General features: G+C 40.5%; 1 protein-coding gene across 2 annotated transcripts in view; it reads right to left on the bottom strand.

Annotated features, from left to right (window-relative positions):
- The window catches only part of LOC106991387 (ATP-binding cassette sub-family C member 4-like), a 589,015-nt gene that overhangs the window by 389,605 nt on the left and 183,623 nt on the right, over positions 1-15,787 (bottom strand). The window contains exon 4 of one of the 2 annotated variants that reach the window (XM_042255004.2): positions 5,379-5,603. The exons of the other annotated variant lie outside the window; for it this stretch is intronic. Coding sequence (XP_042110938.2) covers positions 5,379-5,603 — 225 coding nt within the window. The remainder of the gene's footprint in view (positions 1-5,378; positions 5,604-15,787) is intronic. 2 annotated transcript variants of the gene reach the window in all.

Below are 15,787 nucleotides of genomic sequence, written 5' to 3'. Positions count from 1 at the left end.
CCAGTCTGCTGACTTTACAAAAAGCACAGCCTATGCTGTACAATTCTTTCATTTGATAAAAAGCTCTGAAAAATTCCCTAGAGATCTGTGGAACCTGAACAGACCACCTTGAACTATTTCAACAGACAACCAGCTGGAGCCATGGATCCAAACAAAATGTCATGGTTCACAAAAATGTTCCATTTAGTCCTCAAGTTAAACAGAAAAATCAATGATCAAATAAGACTATAAAGTGACACAGCCACAATGGAAGACAGTATGGCAGTTTCGCAAAAGATCAAACATGAAATTAACATATAGTATAGCAATTTAGGGAGGCCTTACAAATAGCTGTGAAAAGAAGAGAAGCGAAAAGCAAAGGAGAAAAGGAAAGATAAAAGCATCTGAATGCAGAGTTCCAGAGAATAGCAAGAAGAGATAAGAAAGCCTTCTTCAGCGATAAATGCAAAGAAATAGAGGAAAACAACGGAATGAGAAAGACTAGAGAGCTCTTCAAGAAAATTAAATATATCAAGGGAACATTTCATGCAAAGATGGGCACAATAAAGGACAGAAATGGTAGAGACCTAAAAGAAGCAGAAGGTATTAAGAAGAGGTGGCAAGAATACGCAGAAGAACTGTACAAAAAAGATCTTTATGACCTGGATACTCACGACGGTGTGATCACTCATCTAGAGCCACACATCCTGGAATGTGAAGTCAAGTGGGCCTTAGAAAGCATCACTATGAACAAAGCTAGTGGAGGTGATGGAATTCCAGTAGAGCTATTTCAAATCCTAAAAGATAATGCTGTGAAAGGGCTGCACTCAATATGCCAGCAAATTTGGAAAACACAGCAGTGGCCACAGGACTGGAAAAGGTCAGTTTTCATTCCAATCCCAAAGAAAGGCAATGCCAAAGAATGCTCAAACTACCACACAATTGCACTCATCTCACATGCTAGTGGAGAAGGCAATGGCACCCCACTCCAGTACTCTTGCCTGGAAAATCCATGGACGGAGGAGCCTGGTAGGCTGCAGTCCATGGGGTCGTGAAGAGTCGGACACGACTGAGTGACTTCACTTTGAATTTTCACTTTCATGCATTGGATAAGGAAATGGCAACCCACTCAAGTATTCTTGCCTAGAGAATCCCAGGGTTGGGGGAGCCTGGTGGGCTGCCATCCATGGGGTCGCACAGAGTCTGACACGACTGAAGCGACATAGCAGCAGCAGCAGCAGCACGTGCTAGTAAAGTAATGCTCAAAATTCTCCAAGCCAGGCTTCAAAAGTACGTGAACTCTGAACTTCCAGATGTTCAAGCTGGATTTAGAATAGGCAGAGGAACCAGAGATCAAATTGCCAACATCCGCTGGATCATGGAAAAAGCAAGAGAGTTCCAGGAAAACATCTATTTCTGCTTTATTGACTATGCCAAAGCCTTTTGACTGTGTGGATCACAATAAACTGTGGGAATTTCTGAAAGAGAAGGGAATACCAGGCCACCTGACCTGCCTCTTGAGAAATCTGTATGCAGGTCAGGAAGCAACAGTTAGAACTAGACATGGAGCAACAGACTCGTTCCAAATAGGAAAAGGAGTACGTCAAGGCTGTATATTGTCACCCTGCTTATTTAACTTATATGCAGAGTACACTATGAGAAACGCTGGACTGGAAGAAACACAAGCTGGAATCAGTTTTGCCGGGAGAAATATCAATAACCTCAGATATGCAGATGACATCACCCTTATGGCAGAAAGTGAAGAGGAACTAAAAAGCCTCTTGATGAAAGTGAAAGAGGAGAGTGAAAAAGTTGGCTTAAAGCTCAACATTCAGAAAACGAAGACCATGGCATCTGGTCCCATCACTTCATGGGAAATAGATGGGGAAACAGTGGAAACAGTGTCAGACTTTATATTTTGGGACTCCAAAATCGCTGCAGATGGTGACTGCAGCCATGAAATTAAAAGACGCTTACTCCTTGGAAGAAAAGTTGTGACCACCCTAGATAGCATATTCAAAAGCAGAGACATTACTTTGCTGACTAAGCTCGGTCTAGTCAAGGCTATGGTTTTTCCAGTACTTGTATGGATGTGAGAGTTGGACTGTGAAGAAAGCTGAGGGCTGAAGAATTGATGCATTTGAACTGTGGTGTTGGAGAAGACTCTTGAGAGTCCCTTGGACTGCAAGGAGATCCAACCAGGCCATTCTGAAGGAGATCAGCCCTGGGATTTCTTTGGAAGGAATGATGCTAAAGCTGAAACACCAGTACTTTGGTGACCTCAAGTGAAGAGTTGACTCATTGCAAAAGTCTTTGATGTTGGGAGGGATTGGGGGCAGGCGGAGAAGGGGTCGACCGAGGATGAGATGGCTGGATGGCATCACTGACTCGATGGACGCGAGTCCAAGTGAACTCCAGGAGTTGGTGATGGACAGGGAGGCCTGGCATGCTGTGATTCATGGGGCTGCAAAGAGTCGGACACGACTGAGCAACTGGACTGATAGCAATTTCACTTCCAGAAATGTACTCATATTAAAGCACAAACTTAAACTGATTATTTGTGCACTGTGTTCATAGCAGCATTATGTACAAAAATCAAAAAGTATAAACAACTCAAATGTCGACTAACAGATGAATGGATACACACAATGTTGTACATACATATAAACAAATATGATTCAATCTTAAAAAGGACTTAAATTCTGAATCTGCTCCAAGACTGATGAATCTTGAAGACATTGTACTTACATGGCATAAACAAAATGACAAACTTTGTGTGATTTCACTTATATGAGGGACCTAGAGGAGTAAAATTCATAGAAAGAAGCAGTAGAAGGGTGATGACTAAGAGGAGGGGACTGAGGAGTTAATGGGGGCAGAGATTCAGTTTGGAAAGAAGAAAAAATTCTGGAGATGCACAGTGGTGATGGCTTAATGTGAATGTACTTAATGTCACTAAATGGTACACTTAAAAACAGTTAAAATGGTAAATTTTATGCTGTGTATATTTTACAACATTTTTTTTAAATGAATGAACCAAAGCCAATAGTAATTTTATCAAAGCTACAGAAAGGTAAATAAATGACAAGTCATCTTATATGTGATGTGTGTACTAGTCACTCAGTCATGTTCGATTCTCTGTGACCCTATGGACTGTAGCTCTCCAGCCTCCTCTGTCCATGGAATGCCCCAAGCAAGAATACTGGAGTGGGTTGCCATTTCCTTCTCCATTATATATGATACACATTCCAAATTACAAACTATGACTTAGAGCTTAGCAGCTATTCCATTTCCAATACCCGACCTGCTTTCTCCTCAGGACCAGGGGTCAGGAGGTGGGGCCTGAGCATGAACCACAGATGTTCAGAGGGGCATTTCAGAGCTGCTCGGCAGCACAAGGTTTGCCCTGAGGAATCAGCCCACATGTAACCTGCAAGAAGTGTCTTATTTCTGCACCTCACTAGAAATCTAGATGTAATGCTGTGCATGAGGAAATACCCATGTTTCTGGAATTTCAGGTTATGTACACAGTTTCTGACTCTGTAAAGAAACAATTATTTTAGGCTAATTAAGCCAGTATATGAACACTTTGGGAGATGATTACATTCACATAGGCAACATACAAGGTCAGATCAGATTTCCTAAAGGAAATCTGGATTTTCCTTAGGATTCCAAAATCAGATTTCCTAAAGGATTCCAAAGTGTTAGTGGGAAGAGGAAAAAAACTAGGTGGACAGTGGCCTATTGGTGCAGCCAAGCATGAGCTTTGTTTGACTAAACCATCATCTCAAATCTAACTTAAGGTTTTCACAATGCAGTTCTGGTGAAGTTTCCTGCATACTTATGGAAACTAAGCGTTATCTGAAAAGATAAACATCTAGCTAATTTGCAGGAAAATCTGTGTATTTGTCTACTAAATGGTAGAAGGTGCAAGAGAATAACAAAAATGACGATGGCTGACAGTGAAGACCCTTAACTGGAAGGTATGTCACCCAAGGAGAAACTGGGATCATGTACCAAACACACACAGTGAGATGCCAGGGCCCTGAGTCCACACAGTCCCCAGATTTAACAAGAGTCTGCTCAAGGAAACATGGGGGAAGACATTCTATATTTTGCCCAGAAAAGTATTCCCAAGAAACAGGAGCTCTAGATAAGTAACAAACAGTAAAAGAAGCAATAATTTTCATTTAAATTGCCTCATTTTAGCTTTCACTGAGGATTTTCTTCATTTGTAATAAGAATTAAATATATTTAATGTGGGCAACATGGTGTTTTGATATAAATAAACGCTGGGAAATGGTTACAATAGGAAAACAAATGAACATACCCATCATGGCACATGGTTATCCTTTCATGTGTGTGTGAAAGAACACTGAAGATCTATTCTCTGCAAATTTCAACTATAAAATACAGCTAAATAAAAAAATTCTTCTAGGAAAAACCAAACAGCCCAGGGCAAAGAGATATGCAGGATCAAGTTTTATAAAGAGCTCTTCAACTCTTAACACTGGTGTATCAGTGGCAATTCCTTTGTAAAAACACCTAAAATCCTTATTTCTTTTAAACTAGTTAAGATCAGGGTAAACCGTGGAATAATTCTGTCGCATTTCTCAATACAAAATCACTGAACACATCAAATCAGGTTTTATTAAAAGTGCTAAAATTCATACTAAAGAAAAAGGAAATATTGAATTAAGAAAATAACTTGAATGAATAGCAATAAATTCTCACCAAAATTACTAAAAACTGCATAAGATTTCAAGTTTCCTTCCAACATCAGCTCTATTCTTTAATACCATTATGAACAATCATAACTATAGAATATAGTGAGTGAGTCTATGTTTATCATGGATTCCATTTATATTTTTCTTTAGTTCACAGAATTACATTCAACATGATTAGATGGGTCATTTAAACATATAATCATTCCCTTTCTCAAATATATTCTGTGCTCCTAGATTTAACTCTACAAATCTGATCACTGAGGTTTACTTTTAAATACAACTTTGATATAAAAGATGGTCTTAATGAACAGCAAAATTGCCACAAATACAGCTACAAGATTAAGGTATGGAAACATTGAAAACCAATTTAATACTTTTTATACTTATTTTTTTAATTATATTCCATTACAAATTGAGTGGATATTATGCAACAACCTGTGGATTAAAGTTATCAAAGGCAGCCCTGACCCAATCTCAATACAAAACTTTTCATTATTTACTGGTAAAGTTTGCTTAAATGACAATTAAAAAATTGGCCTGATGCAAATAGCAAGCTTCTTTAGGAAGGTGTAAATGATCCCAGTTACAAAATCTGTAATATACAGAGAACTTCCCCCAAATGTTCCTGATCCTTCAGGGGAGGAACACACTGTGGTACCGAGTGACACTCACCTTGTGGTAGATCATATGGCACACGGCTACCCTCAGCCTCATCCCCACGCGCTGCATGTGATAGAAGTACAAGTGGTGCAGGACGGCCCACACGAGCACGCAGGCGCTCAGCCCTGCCGCGTAGCCGTAGGCTTCGTGCAAAGCGGCAGAATTGGCAGGATCATAGTTTTCAACATAACTAATTATTTTCCCCAAAAACATGGGCAGAACTACCTTGGTGCCCTCCTGAAAGAAAAAAGCCCTTATTAGAAATACAAGTCATGCCAGTTTTTCTTAACACAAGCTTTACTTTTATTATAGCATTTTAAAAACCCATCTTGACAAAATGCTACATTCAGGGCTAATCTTAAAAAAAAAATACACAGATCCACTATCTCCAATAAGAGAAGCAGAAAATAGTTTTAACGTAAGCCAAAATCTTACACTCAAAGACAATAAAGTCTTAGTATTGGGTTGGCCAAAAAGTTCTTTTCATTTTTAAGTAAAAATAAAACATATTTTTCATTTTCACCTAGAACTTTGTTGAACATATTCAAAGTTCTATTCCACTATCGTCTGCCATTTTTCAGGAAACTATAATTCCATCTTTCCAAAACTTTATATTGAGCAAAAACTATTTCAGGTACCTTTTAAAGTCTTCCTGGGAATTAATATTCTTTCCATTAAAAGAATTTTATAAAAAACAAAATTAATATAAACCCGAAGGAGCAGCGTCTGCTGAATATGGCAGATGAGTCAGAACTTCCAAGCCAAGCTGTAACAGGTTTTGTCTGGCCATCAAAGAAACATGCGGTCTTACATTACCCTGATGGAAGATAATTCATTTTCTGTTGACTAATTCAAACACTTTACATCAAGTGCTGCTTTAAGTTGGCCTAACGAGGAGAAGTACTCATTTGAATTAACTGTTTGGTTTTCTGAAGGAGCGCATAACAGAGGACTCCCTCCCAGTCCCACAATATACATAACAACACCTTCTCTGGATGAAGACTAGACTTTGGTGTGGTTGGTGGTAGTTCATTTCACTTACCCAACAATCTCTTTCATTGCACATTAGTGTACAGTATCCACATGTCATCGCCCATCACAATTTGTTTTTAAAACGGAATATTTTATTAATAGTTACATTTCAGTAGAGAATTGCTTGTGGAAATAATGGTCAAGAAGGTTTTTATTTTTTCCTCACTTAACTTAGGTGGAAACCAAACATCAAAGTGATTAATTGAACCAAGATGGTGAAATGACTTTCAATGGTTTTTTTTTTTTTTTGATATTTTGAGTATGCTGGCTATCTCCCACATGATATAACATTGATTGTTCTCAATTAATATCTAGATTTGATCTCTATCAACTTTAACTGGTCTACTCAACTGAAAAACATCATTCACCAAGAAATCTCCAACACGAACCTTTTTTTTTTTTTTTTCTGTATTGGGTCTTCATTGCAGTGCACATGCTTCTCTAGTTGGAAAGCAGCAGCATAGTTGCCCTGAGGCATGTGATACCTTAATTCCCCAACCAGAGAGCAAACGCATGACCCCTGCATTGGAAGGCAGACTCTTAACCACTGGACCACCAGGGAAGTCGCCTGATGGGTTTGTTTTTGATAGCTCTCTTCTGTCTGTAAGATGTTGAGGAATCCACAGGAGGAAGAGGAGAATCCAAAATTCAAAACACAAAGCATAACTAAAAAGCATTTTCTGCTCAACTAACTAGTGCCTGATCAGATTATTGACAGAAAGCTGATGCCATCTCTCAAATGGATGAGGCACTGAAGCCCTACACTCCTGTCTTGGTCTACACACACATGTTCACAGGCTGTAACACCTGCCTTACCTTCCACAAGGTCACAGGAGATTTCATCTACTCCAGAGAAGAGAAGACTGTTTATTGGAAGAATTATGAGTAGGATGACCATATCAGAGGAAGATGACTAGTTCTCAAGAACACAAAGGCTCATTGTTACATTTCTAGGAAGCCTCATCATTCACTCCTGCAGGCACTAAGAGCTTAAGAAGAGCCCCTCATAGATTGTAAAACTGTTGATACAATTTACTGAGATGGAAGTCTGGAGGCTTCCACAGAGAAGCAAGAAAGTCAAACTACACATGGCAGTCTCAGCCCAGATATGATCAAGGAAAGCCCAGTGCTGCAGCCTACAAACCTGGGGGTATCCACCAGAAGCCCAGTGATAACACCTGCCATCCCAAAGTGTCCTAAAACTCTGATTTTTGGGGGGAATCACTGCTGTCTGTTCAGTACAGTTGCTCAATAGTGTCCAACTCTTTGTGATCTCATGACTTCAGCATGACACGCTTCCCTCTCCATCACCAACTTCCAGAGCCTGCTCAAACTCATGTCCATTGAGTCAGTGATGCCATCCAACCATCTCATCCTCTGTCATCCCCTTCTCCTCCCACCATCAATCTTTCTGGCATCAGGGTCATTTCCCATGAGACAGTTCTTTGTATCAGGTGGTCAAAATATTGGAGTTTCAGCTTCACCATTAGTCTTTCCAATGAATATTCAAGACTGATCGCCTTTAGGATTGACTGGTTGGATCTCCTTGCAGTCCAAGGGACTCTCAAGAGTCTTCTCCAAAAGCACAGTTCAAAAGCATCAATTTTTCAGTGCTCAGCTTTCTTTATAGTTCAACTTTCATATCCATACATAACTGGAAAAACCACAGCTTTATTATTATTATTATTTTACTTTACAACATTGTATTGGTTTTGCCACACATCAACATGAATCTGCCACAGGTGTACACGTGTTCCCAAAAGGAAACTATAAGCAAGGTGAAAAGACAGCCTTCTGAATGGGAGAAAATAATAGCAAATGAAGCAACTGACAAACAACTAATCTCAAAAATATACAAGCAACTCCTGCACCTCAATTCCAGAGAAATAAACGACCAATCCAAAAATAGGCCAAAGAACTAAATAGACATCTCTCCAAAGAAGACATACAGATGGCTAACAAACACATGAAAAGATGCTCAACATCACTCATTATCAGAGAAATGCAAATCAAAACCACAATAAGGTACACTTTCATGCCAGTCAGAATGGCTGTGATCCAAAAGTCTACAAGCAATAAATGCTGGAGAGGGTGTGGAGAAAAGGGAACCCTCTTACACTGTTGGTGGGAATGCAAACTAGTACAGCCACTATGGAGAACAGTGTGGAGATTCCTTAAAAAACTGGAAATAGAACTGCCTTATGACCCAGCAATTGCACTGCTGGGCATACACACAGAGGAAACCAGAATTGAAAGCGACACGCGTACCCCAATGTTCATTGCAGCACTGTTTATAATAGCCAGGACATGGAAACAACCTAGATGTCCATCAGCAGATGAATGGCTAAGAAAGTAGTGGTACATATACACAATGGAGTATTACTCAGCCATTAAAAAGAATACATTTGTATCAGTTCTAATGAGGTGGATGAAACTGGAGCCGATTATACAGAGTGAAGTAAGCCAGAAAGAAAAACACCAATACAGTATACTGACACATATATATGGAATTTAGAAAGATGGTAATGATGACCCTGTATGCAAGACAGCAAAAGAGACACAGATGTATAGATCAGTCTTTTGGACTCTGTGGGAGAGGGAGAGGGTGGGATGATTTGGGAGAATGGCATTGAAACATGTATAATATCATATAAAAGCACAGCTTTGACTAGACGGACATTTGTGGGCTGTTACTCAGCTGTCTGTTACTCATCTATTTGATCATAACATCGTTTCAATTACAGGAGGAGTAAGAGTAATGTCACCTACCTAAAAGAATATCAATAAATGCAAGAAATTCAGCAAAAAGAGTGTAAAATAAAGGCAGGTCATTACTGCCTAAGCGTCTAGGGTTATCTCCTGAAAGACAGTCTTTAATAACCCAGATGAGCAGACTCACTAAGGAGTAATGCCAGTCCGTAGCCTACAGCTTCTACTCTTCTGTCTATTCTTGATCCTCACCTCAACTAGTAAGGAATAAAACAACTGAGAAAATATTCCCTATCAATCTTGAAACTAACCAAATGAAAAGTTTCTGGATAGGCAGCCACAAGATCAAAAATTGTTCCCCTAAACTCTTCATCTTCGACATCAGTCTGATTTTTGAATATTCTTTCCACAAACCATTGAAAAATAGAGTTTTTATATCTTTATAGGAATTCTTCACAACTATGAAGCCATGAAAGATTTTTTTTAAAAGAGTCTAATATAATATGACAACATTTGATCAAAGTTCTACAAGAATCTGAGTCTCTGAAGCAGACATTTCTTGGAGGAGTCCTTTGTATTCAGCCTCCTGATAGCACTTGACTTTTGGGCCCTATTTCCTGCTTCTTAGGGGAAATTTTCACAGGGTTAAGTGCTAATATTCCCCACTCAGTATAGTTTCTCCGTTACATTTCCACACATACTTAAAAGGTTTCTTACCCAGCTTCACCATCTCTGCTTCATGAGAAAAGTTAAGAAAACACAGAAAACAGAAAAAGCCTATATCAGACAAAGACAAAAAATGCTTGAGTGAAATATATAAGCAGAAGAAAATGAGCTTGTGGGAGAAATGAAGGGACAATTTATCTTCAGAAATGGGGGAACAGGTGACAGATAGCACAGTTGAGAAAGATCCAGAGCTAAGGAGAAAAATAAATGACTCTTGGAAAATCATAATCACTAGGATTCTAAATATAACTTCACTCCTCCTGACAAAGTGGTCTTCATCCTGACTGCACCTGAGCATCACCTGGGAGGGATTAAGAGCACTCTGAAACCTGAAGGCAAGCCTCCAGAAACTGGTTTAGGTTCAACTGATTAAGGATGGACCCTGAAGTTCCCTCTCCCTGGAAGATTCTGGATGTAGAAACTAATCCCATGGAAGCATCAGCTATTCTCCTGCATCATCAGGGCATCTGGGCCTGGAGGTGCCATGAACCTGCTTTGAAGGACTTACAAGTACCACAGAAAGTTTAAACCTGAGTTCCATGTTACATATCATACTTCTAAGAAAATTCCTTATGAACCCAAGCTCTTGAGACTCCAAAGATGAAATTCAGACCTTTCATTTGAAACCACAGGAAAAAATTAAATGTTTATAAAATATAGTATTTACAAAATAAAAATATAAATCAAAATTTGTAATGTTACATCTAAAGAGGGAGAAGAATTAGAATGGAACAAGGATACCAGTCTTCTTTTAAAACAGCCTCTTCTGTTGATTTGACTTTGGAATTGTGAAAACATTATACAGAATTGTAATTATAAAACAATCAAGTTTTCAAAATCAATTCCTAAAATTCCAGAGTAAAATGAAACAAAAACTATATCCATCCAGTAGGCTGGCAATTACATAAAAACGAATTATTAAAAGTGGTTTTAAAAAAAATTTGAAAACACATTCCCTGTGTGATATATCTATCTAAGAACAATATCAACAGCAACAACAACAACAATACACTTCCAAAAGTCACATTATGGTTAATAGTGTTGATATTATAAGATTTTTAAAAAAGATTTTTAAATGAATAATTATGTCGGTATCATTGAGAACTGCAATTCACTGAAGTTGCTCAATCATGTCTGACTCTTTGTGACCCCAGGGACTATAGCCTGCCAGTCTCCTCTATCCATGGAATTTCCCAGGCAAGAATACTGGAGTGGGTTGCCATGCCCTCCTCCAGGGGACCTTCCGAACCCAAGGATGGAACCCAGGTCTCCAACACTGCAGGCAGACTCTTTACCATCTGAGCCAACATTAAGCATGGCAGAAAAGAGAAAAGATGATGAGAGGAAAAGAGATAACCATCTAAGAGTAAAAAGATAAAGTAAAAATACTATTGTCTTGAATCTGGTTTAGATTGGAAATACCCATATAAACTCAAGGTCTGTTTACTATTTTTTAAAAAAAGGTATTCTAGCTCTGTACAATGACAAAGCTGAGAAACAGTAGCCAACTCAACAGCAACAAGCATCCCTAGTGCCCAGACAATAGTCTCTAAATACCATTTCCCACTAGAAGGAGCCATGGCTGCTTGGAGAAATGGAGACTCCAGGGCTGGGGCAAATTTGTACTTCAGATGCCCAGCTTTTTTGAATGTAACAATAAACCAGAAATTTCTTGTCATATCAGAAAGCAAAAAATTAGTGAAGATTTCTACAGTTTGCACAAAGACAGGAGTCCTGGGAAGAGATCTATCCTATCCTTAATGGCAGAGCTTGGTTTCACAAAGGGCTTAGAAAACTCATTGCTGTTTATAGGCCATCATAGCAGAACAAGAACTATTGAGAAAAGTCACTTCTAAAAATCAACTTTTCTGGACAGTAATTAGAAGTTTCACTTCTAAGAAGAATTTTGAATTTTTCACCATTATGAAAGCAATCTTTTTAAAAAGGAGTCATCTATTTCCTTGACTTATTGAAGAGAATGGATTTAGAAGGATTGGAGGATGAATGAAATAGGTGAGGGAGACTAAGAGGCACAAACTTCCAGTTATGGGAATGTAATGTACAAGATAGGAAATACAGTCAATAATATTGGAATAACTTTGTATGGTGACAGAGGGCAACTAGACTGATCAGCATGATCATTTTATAATGTACAAAAATATTGAATTACTATGCTATACACTTGAAACTAATATAATATTGTAAGTCAATCATACTTCAATTTTTAAAAAAAAATTTTTTCAATGAGACAATAAAAACACATTTTTTAAGTGAATTGAAAAGCACCACCCTCAAGGTCATCACTGTGGATATTACTGACATCTGATGGCTAATGCTATGCTCTCAAGAATCAGCAAGACAGGTCTGCTCTGCAGGTCCCTGGCTGCTTGGCTCAGTGCCCCCTCCTGCTCTCCCTTGCTGTGTGGTCCTCAGTGGTTGCTCTGAGCCCACAGTATCTCTGCCACCAGCAGCCACTCCTCAGCCTCCCAGGTCGAGCAGAAGTGAGGGATACATGGAAGAAAGAGTTGGGAAATAAATGCAAAGACCACTTAGCTCTTGGGGAACCAGCCCTGAGTCGAGGCACAAAGCCCACTTTGGGACTCAGATGATTCTCCTTACTCCCTGCCCATCAGTTGAGCTCCAAATCGAAGACTTATACAAATATGTATCTTCCTATAGCCTCTACCTAAAACAGAGACAACCAGCAAAAGTGGCCTTGGATAAAGGTCAGTGATTAGATGAGGCCAGCCATTTCTAAGGTTCCCAGGGTCGGGAGTGAGTGAACCCACTGAGGCTCTTCAAGGTCACCGCATTTACACACCAGCAGGTGAAAACCTCACCTCTCAGAGAGAAGCCATGATGACCTGGGGAGGTGGTCTCTGTGTCTCTGGTCCAGGAAGAGTCTTTAGGATCCTCCTCTCCACCCTGAGGGCCCCAGGCAGGAGGAGACCTATTCTCCTTCTCCTCACCCAAGGTCCCCATGGGGGTGCACACAGGGGCCAAGGTGCTGGGAACTCGCTGGCTGTTCTGTTCTAATTAGGGGGACTTGGACGTGCTCCAGGTTGAACATTAGCCTGGTACTGGCTTCCCCAAGCATTGTGATCACTCCTCAATTCTCACAGGACAGAGGTTTCACACTTTGAAATCCTAACCCTTAAAGCCTCACCCTGGACTAGCATCACCCTGCCTCTTCCCACTAGTGCTGCCCAGAGTGCCTGTGCTGTGGTTAGTCACAGCACTGTCTGGAAACCATGGGTAACCCATGAGTCGTTCTGTGCACCAGAAGAATTAAAAGAGGGCAGGAGGTCACAAAGTAAATGTGTTCATGTTTTAGAGAGTCCTACGCTGAGTTTAGATCTTATGCTATCTAAAATTATCACCACTTAAGGATGGTAATGAGGGGAAGGTTAAAGGGCTCCTGGTCTATCTGAACACAGCATGATGTTGCTTCTAGCATCAACATCCTAGTCAAATCTGGCACCCAGGGGACATGGACACCTGAACTCTACCCTCATTCAGGTCCCAAATCTGACTTCCTGACCCAGTCACCTGGGAGCTGACAGATTCTCTGTCTCTCCAGTTGTGTGGGGTGGACTTCACCTGCCCAGCTGCCCAGTGCCCACAGTGCCCTTCAATACAGCACAGCCTTTAAACAAAAGCCACGCCACCCACCTGTAAACCGCCTGGCCCACCCACCTCACCCCCAACACAATGGACTGAAGACAGCTCACACCTTCTCCACCTAAAACACCCCTTTCACAGCAACTGCATCTTCCATCCATCCTGCCCTCAGACATGCATAGGCTGCCCATGTCCTTAGGCAGTTCTAAGGGACCACGGAGAGCATGAGCCACCCAGGGGGGTCTGCAGCAGACCTCCAGCAGGCTCAGCCAGAACAGGGGGCTGACAGCACTGTGTCCCCAGGTGGACTGTCTTCTGGGGGGCCTTGACTCAGGATCTTCAGGGTCATGGAGCTCACTGACCTCACAGCTTTCTGCCTTGGTTTTCTCCTGCACATCCCCTCCTACACTCTCTGCCAATTCCAGGATACCAAGACTCTCCCTTCAACCAGCAAACCACCCCCACAGCCAGGACTGAAACTAGCACTGATGGTACATGGATTCTCCACGATTCATGGTGAAGCTGAAGCTCCTCCCCATGGGGGTCTCTGACTCAGGTGACCTGGCCCATGAAGAGGGAGCAGCCCAGGGAAGGGTGTGCTCTTGGAGCTCTGGCAGCTCCTGCCCTGGGTCCTGTTCCACTGGAACAGGAGAGGCTATGATCCCTTCTTAGGAAAGCATTTATCAGATGTGTCCTAGCCAAGTTAACAATTGCTTGCTGAGTGATTATAAAATGTCTTAGGTTTTGGGCTCAGGTCCAAGTTTACTTCCTCCATACCAGGAGGCACATATTCCTTGAGGTTTTAGGATCTTCTTTTTCTCAAGGAAAACTTTTTTTTTACTTCACAATATTGTATTGATTTTGTCATACATCAACATGAATCTGCCAAGGGTGTACACGTGTTCCCCATCCTGAATCCCCCTCCCACCTCCCTCCCCGTACCATCCCTCTGGATCATCCCAGTGCACCAGCCCCAAGCATCCTGTATCATGCATCAAATCTGGACTGGCGATTCAGTTCTTATATGATATTATACATGTTTCAATGCCATTCTCCCAAATCATCCCACCCTCTCCCTCTCCCACAGAGTCCAAAAGACTGTTCTATACATCTGTGTCTCTTTTGCTGTCTCGCATACAGGGTTATCATTACCATCTTTCTAAATTCCATATATATGTGTTAGTATACTGTATTGGTGTTTTTCTTTCTGGCTTACTTCACTCTGTATAATCGGCTCCAGTTTCATCCACCTCATTAGAACTGATTCAAATGTATTCTTTTTAATGGCTGAGTAATACTCCATTGTGTATATGTACCACTACTTTCTTAGCCATTCATCTGCTGATGGACATCTAGGTTGTTTCCATGTCCTGGCTATTATAAACAGTGCTGCAATGAACATTGGGGTATGCGTGTCACTTTCAATTCTGGTTTCCTCTGTGTGTATGCCCAGCAATGCAATTGCTGGGTCATAAGGCAGTTCTATTTCCAGTTTTTTAAGGAATCTCCACACTGTTCTCCATAGTGGCTGTACTAGTTTGCGTTCCCACCAACAGTGTAAGAGGGTTCCCTTTTCTCCACACCCTCTCCAGCATTTATTGCTTGTAGACTTTTGGATCACAGCCATTCTGACTGGCATGAAATGGTACCTTATTGTGGTTTTGATTTGCATTTCTCTGATAATGAGTGATGTTGAGCATCTTTTCATGTGTTTGTTAGCCATCCGTATGTCTATTTAGTTCTTTGGCCCATTTTTGGATTGGTCGTTTATTTCTCTGGAATTGAGATGCAGGAGTTGCTTGTATATTTTTGAGATTAGTTGTTTGTCAGTTGCTTCATTTGCTATTATTTTCTCCCATTCCGAAGGCTGTCTTTTCACCTTGCTTATAGTTTCCTTTGTTGTGCAGAAGCTTTTAACTTTAATTAGGTCCCATTTGTTTATTTTTGCTTTTATTTCCAGTATACTGGGAGGTGAGTCATAGAGGATCCTGCTGTGATTTATGTCGGAGAGTGTTTTGCCTATGTTCTCCTCTAGGAGTTTTACAGTTTCTGGTTTAGATCTTTAATCCATTTTTAGTTTATTTTTGTATATGGTGTTAGAAAGTATTCTAATTTCATTCTTTTACAAGTGGTTAAACAGTTTTCCCAGCACCACTTGTTAAAGAGATTGTTTTTAATACATTGTATATTCTTGCCTCCTTTGTCGAAGATAAGGTGGCCATAGATGTGTGGATTTATCTCTGGGCTTTCTATTTTGTTCCATTGATCTGTATTTCTGTCTTTGTGCCAGCACTATACTCTCTTGATGACTGTGGCTTTGTAGTAGAGGCTGA

This window comes from Ovis aries, chromosome 10 (assembly GCF_016772045.2).
Source record: "Ovis aries strain OAR_USU_Benz2616 breed Rambouillet chromosome 10, ARS-UI_Ramb_v3.0, whole genome shotgun sequence".
Classification (NCBI taxonomy): Eukaryota; Metazoa; Chordata; class Mammalia; order Artiodactyla; family Bovidae; genus Ovis; species Ovis aries.
Note: the sequence above shows the minus strand (reverse complement) of the source record. Positions and strands in the feature narration are given on the sequence as shown.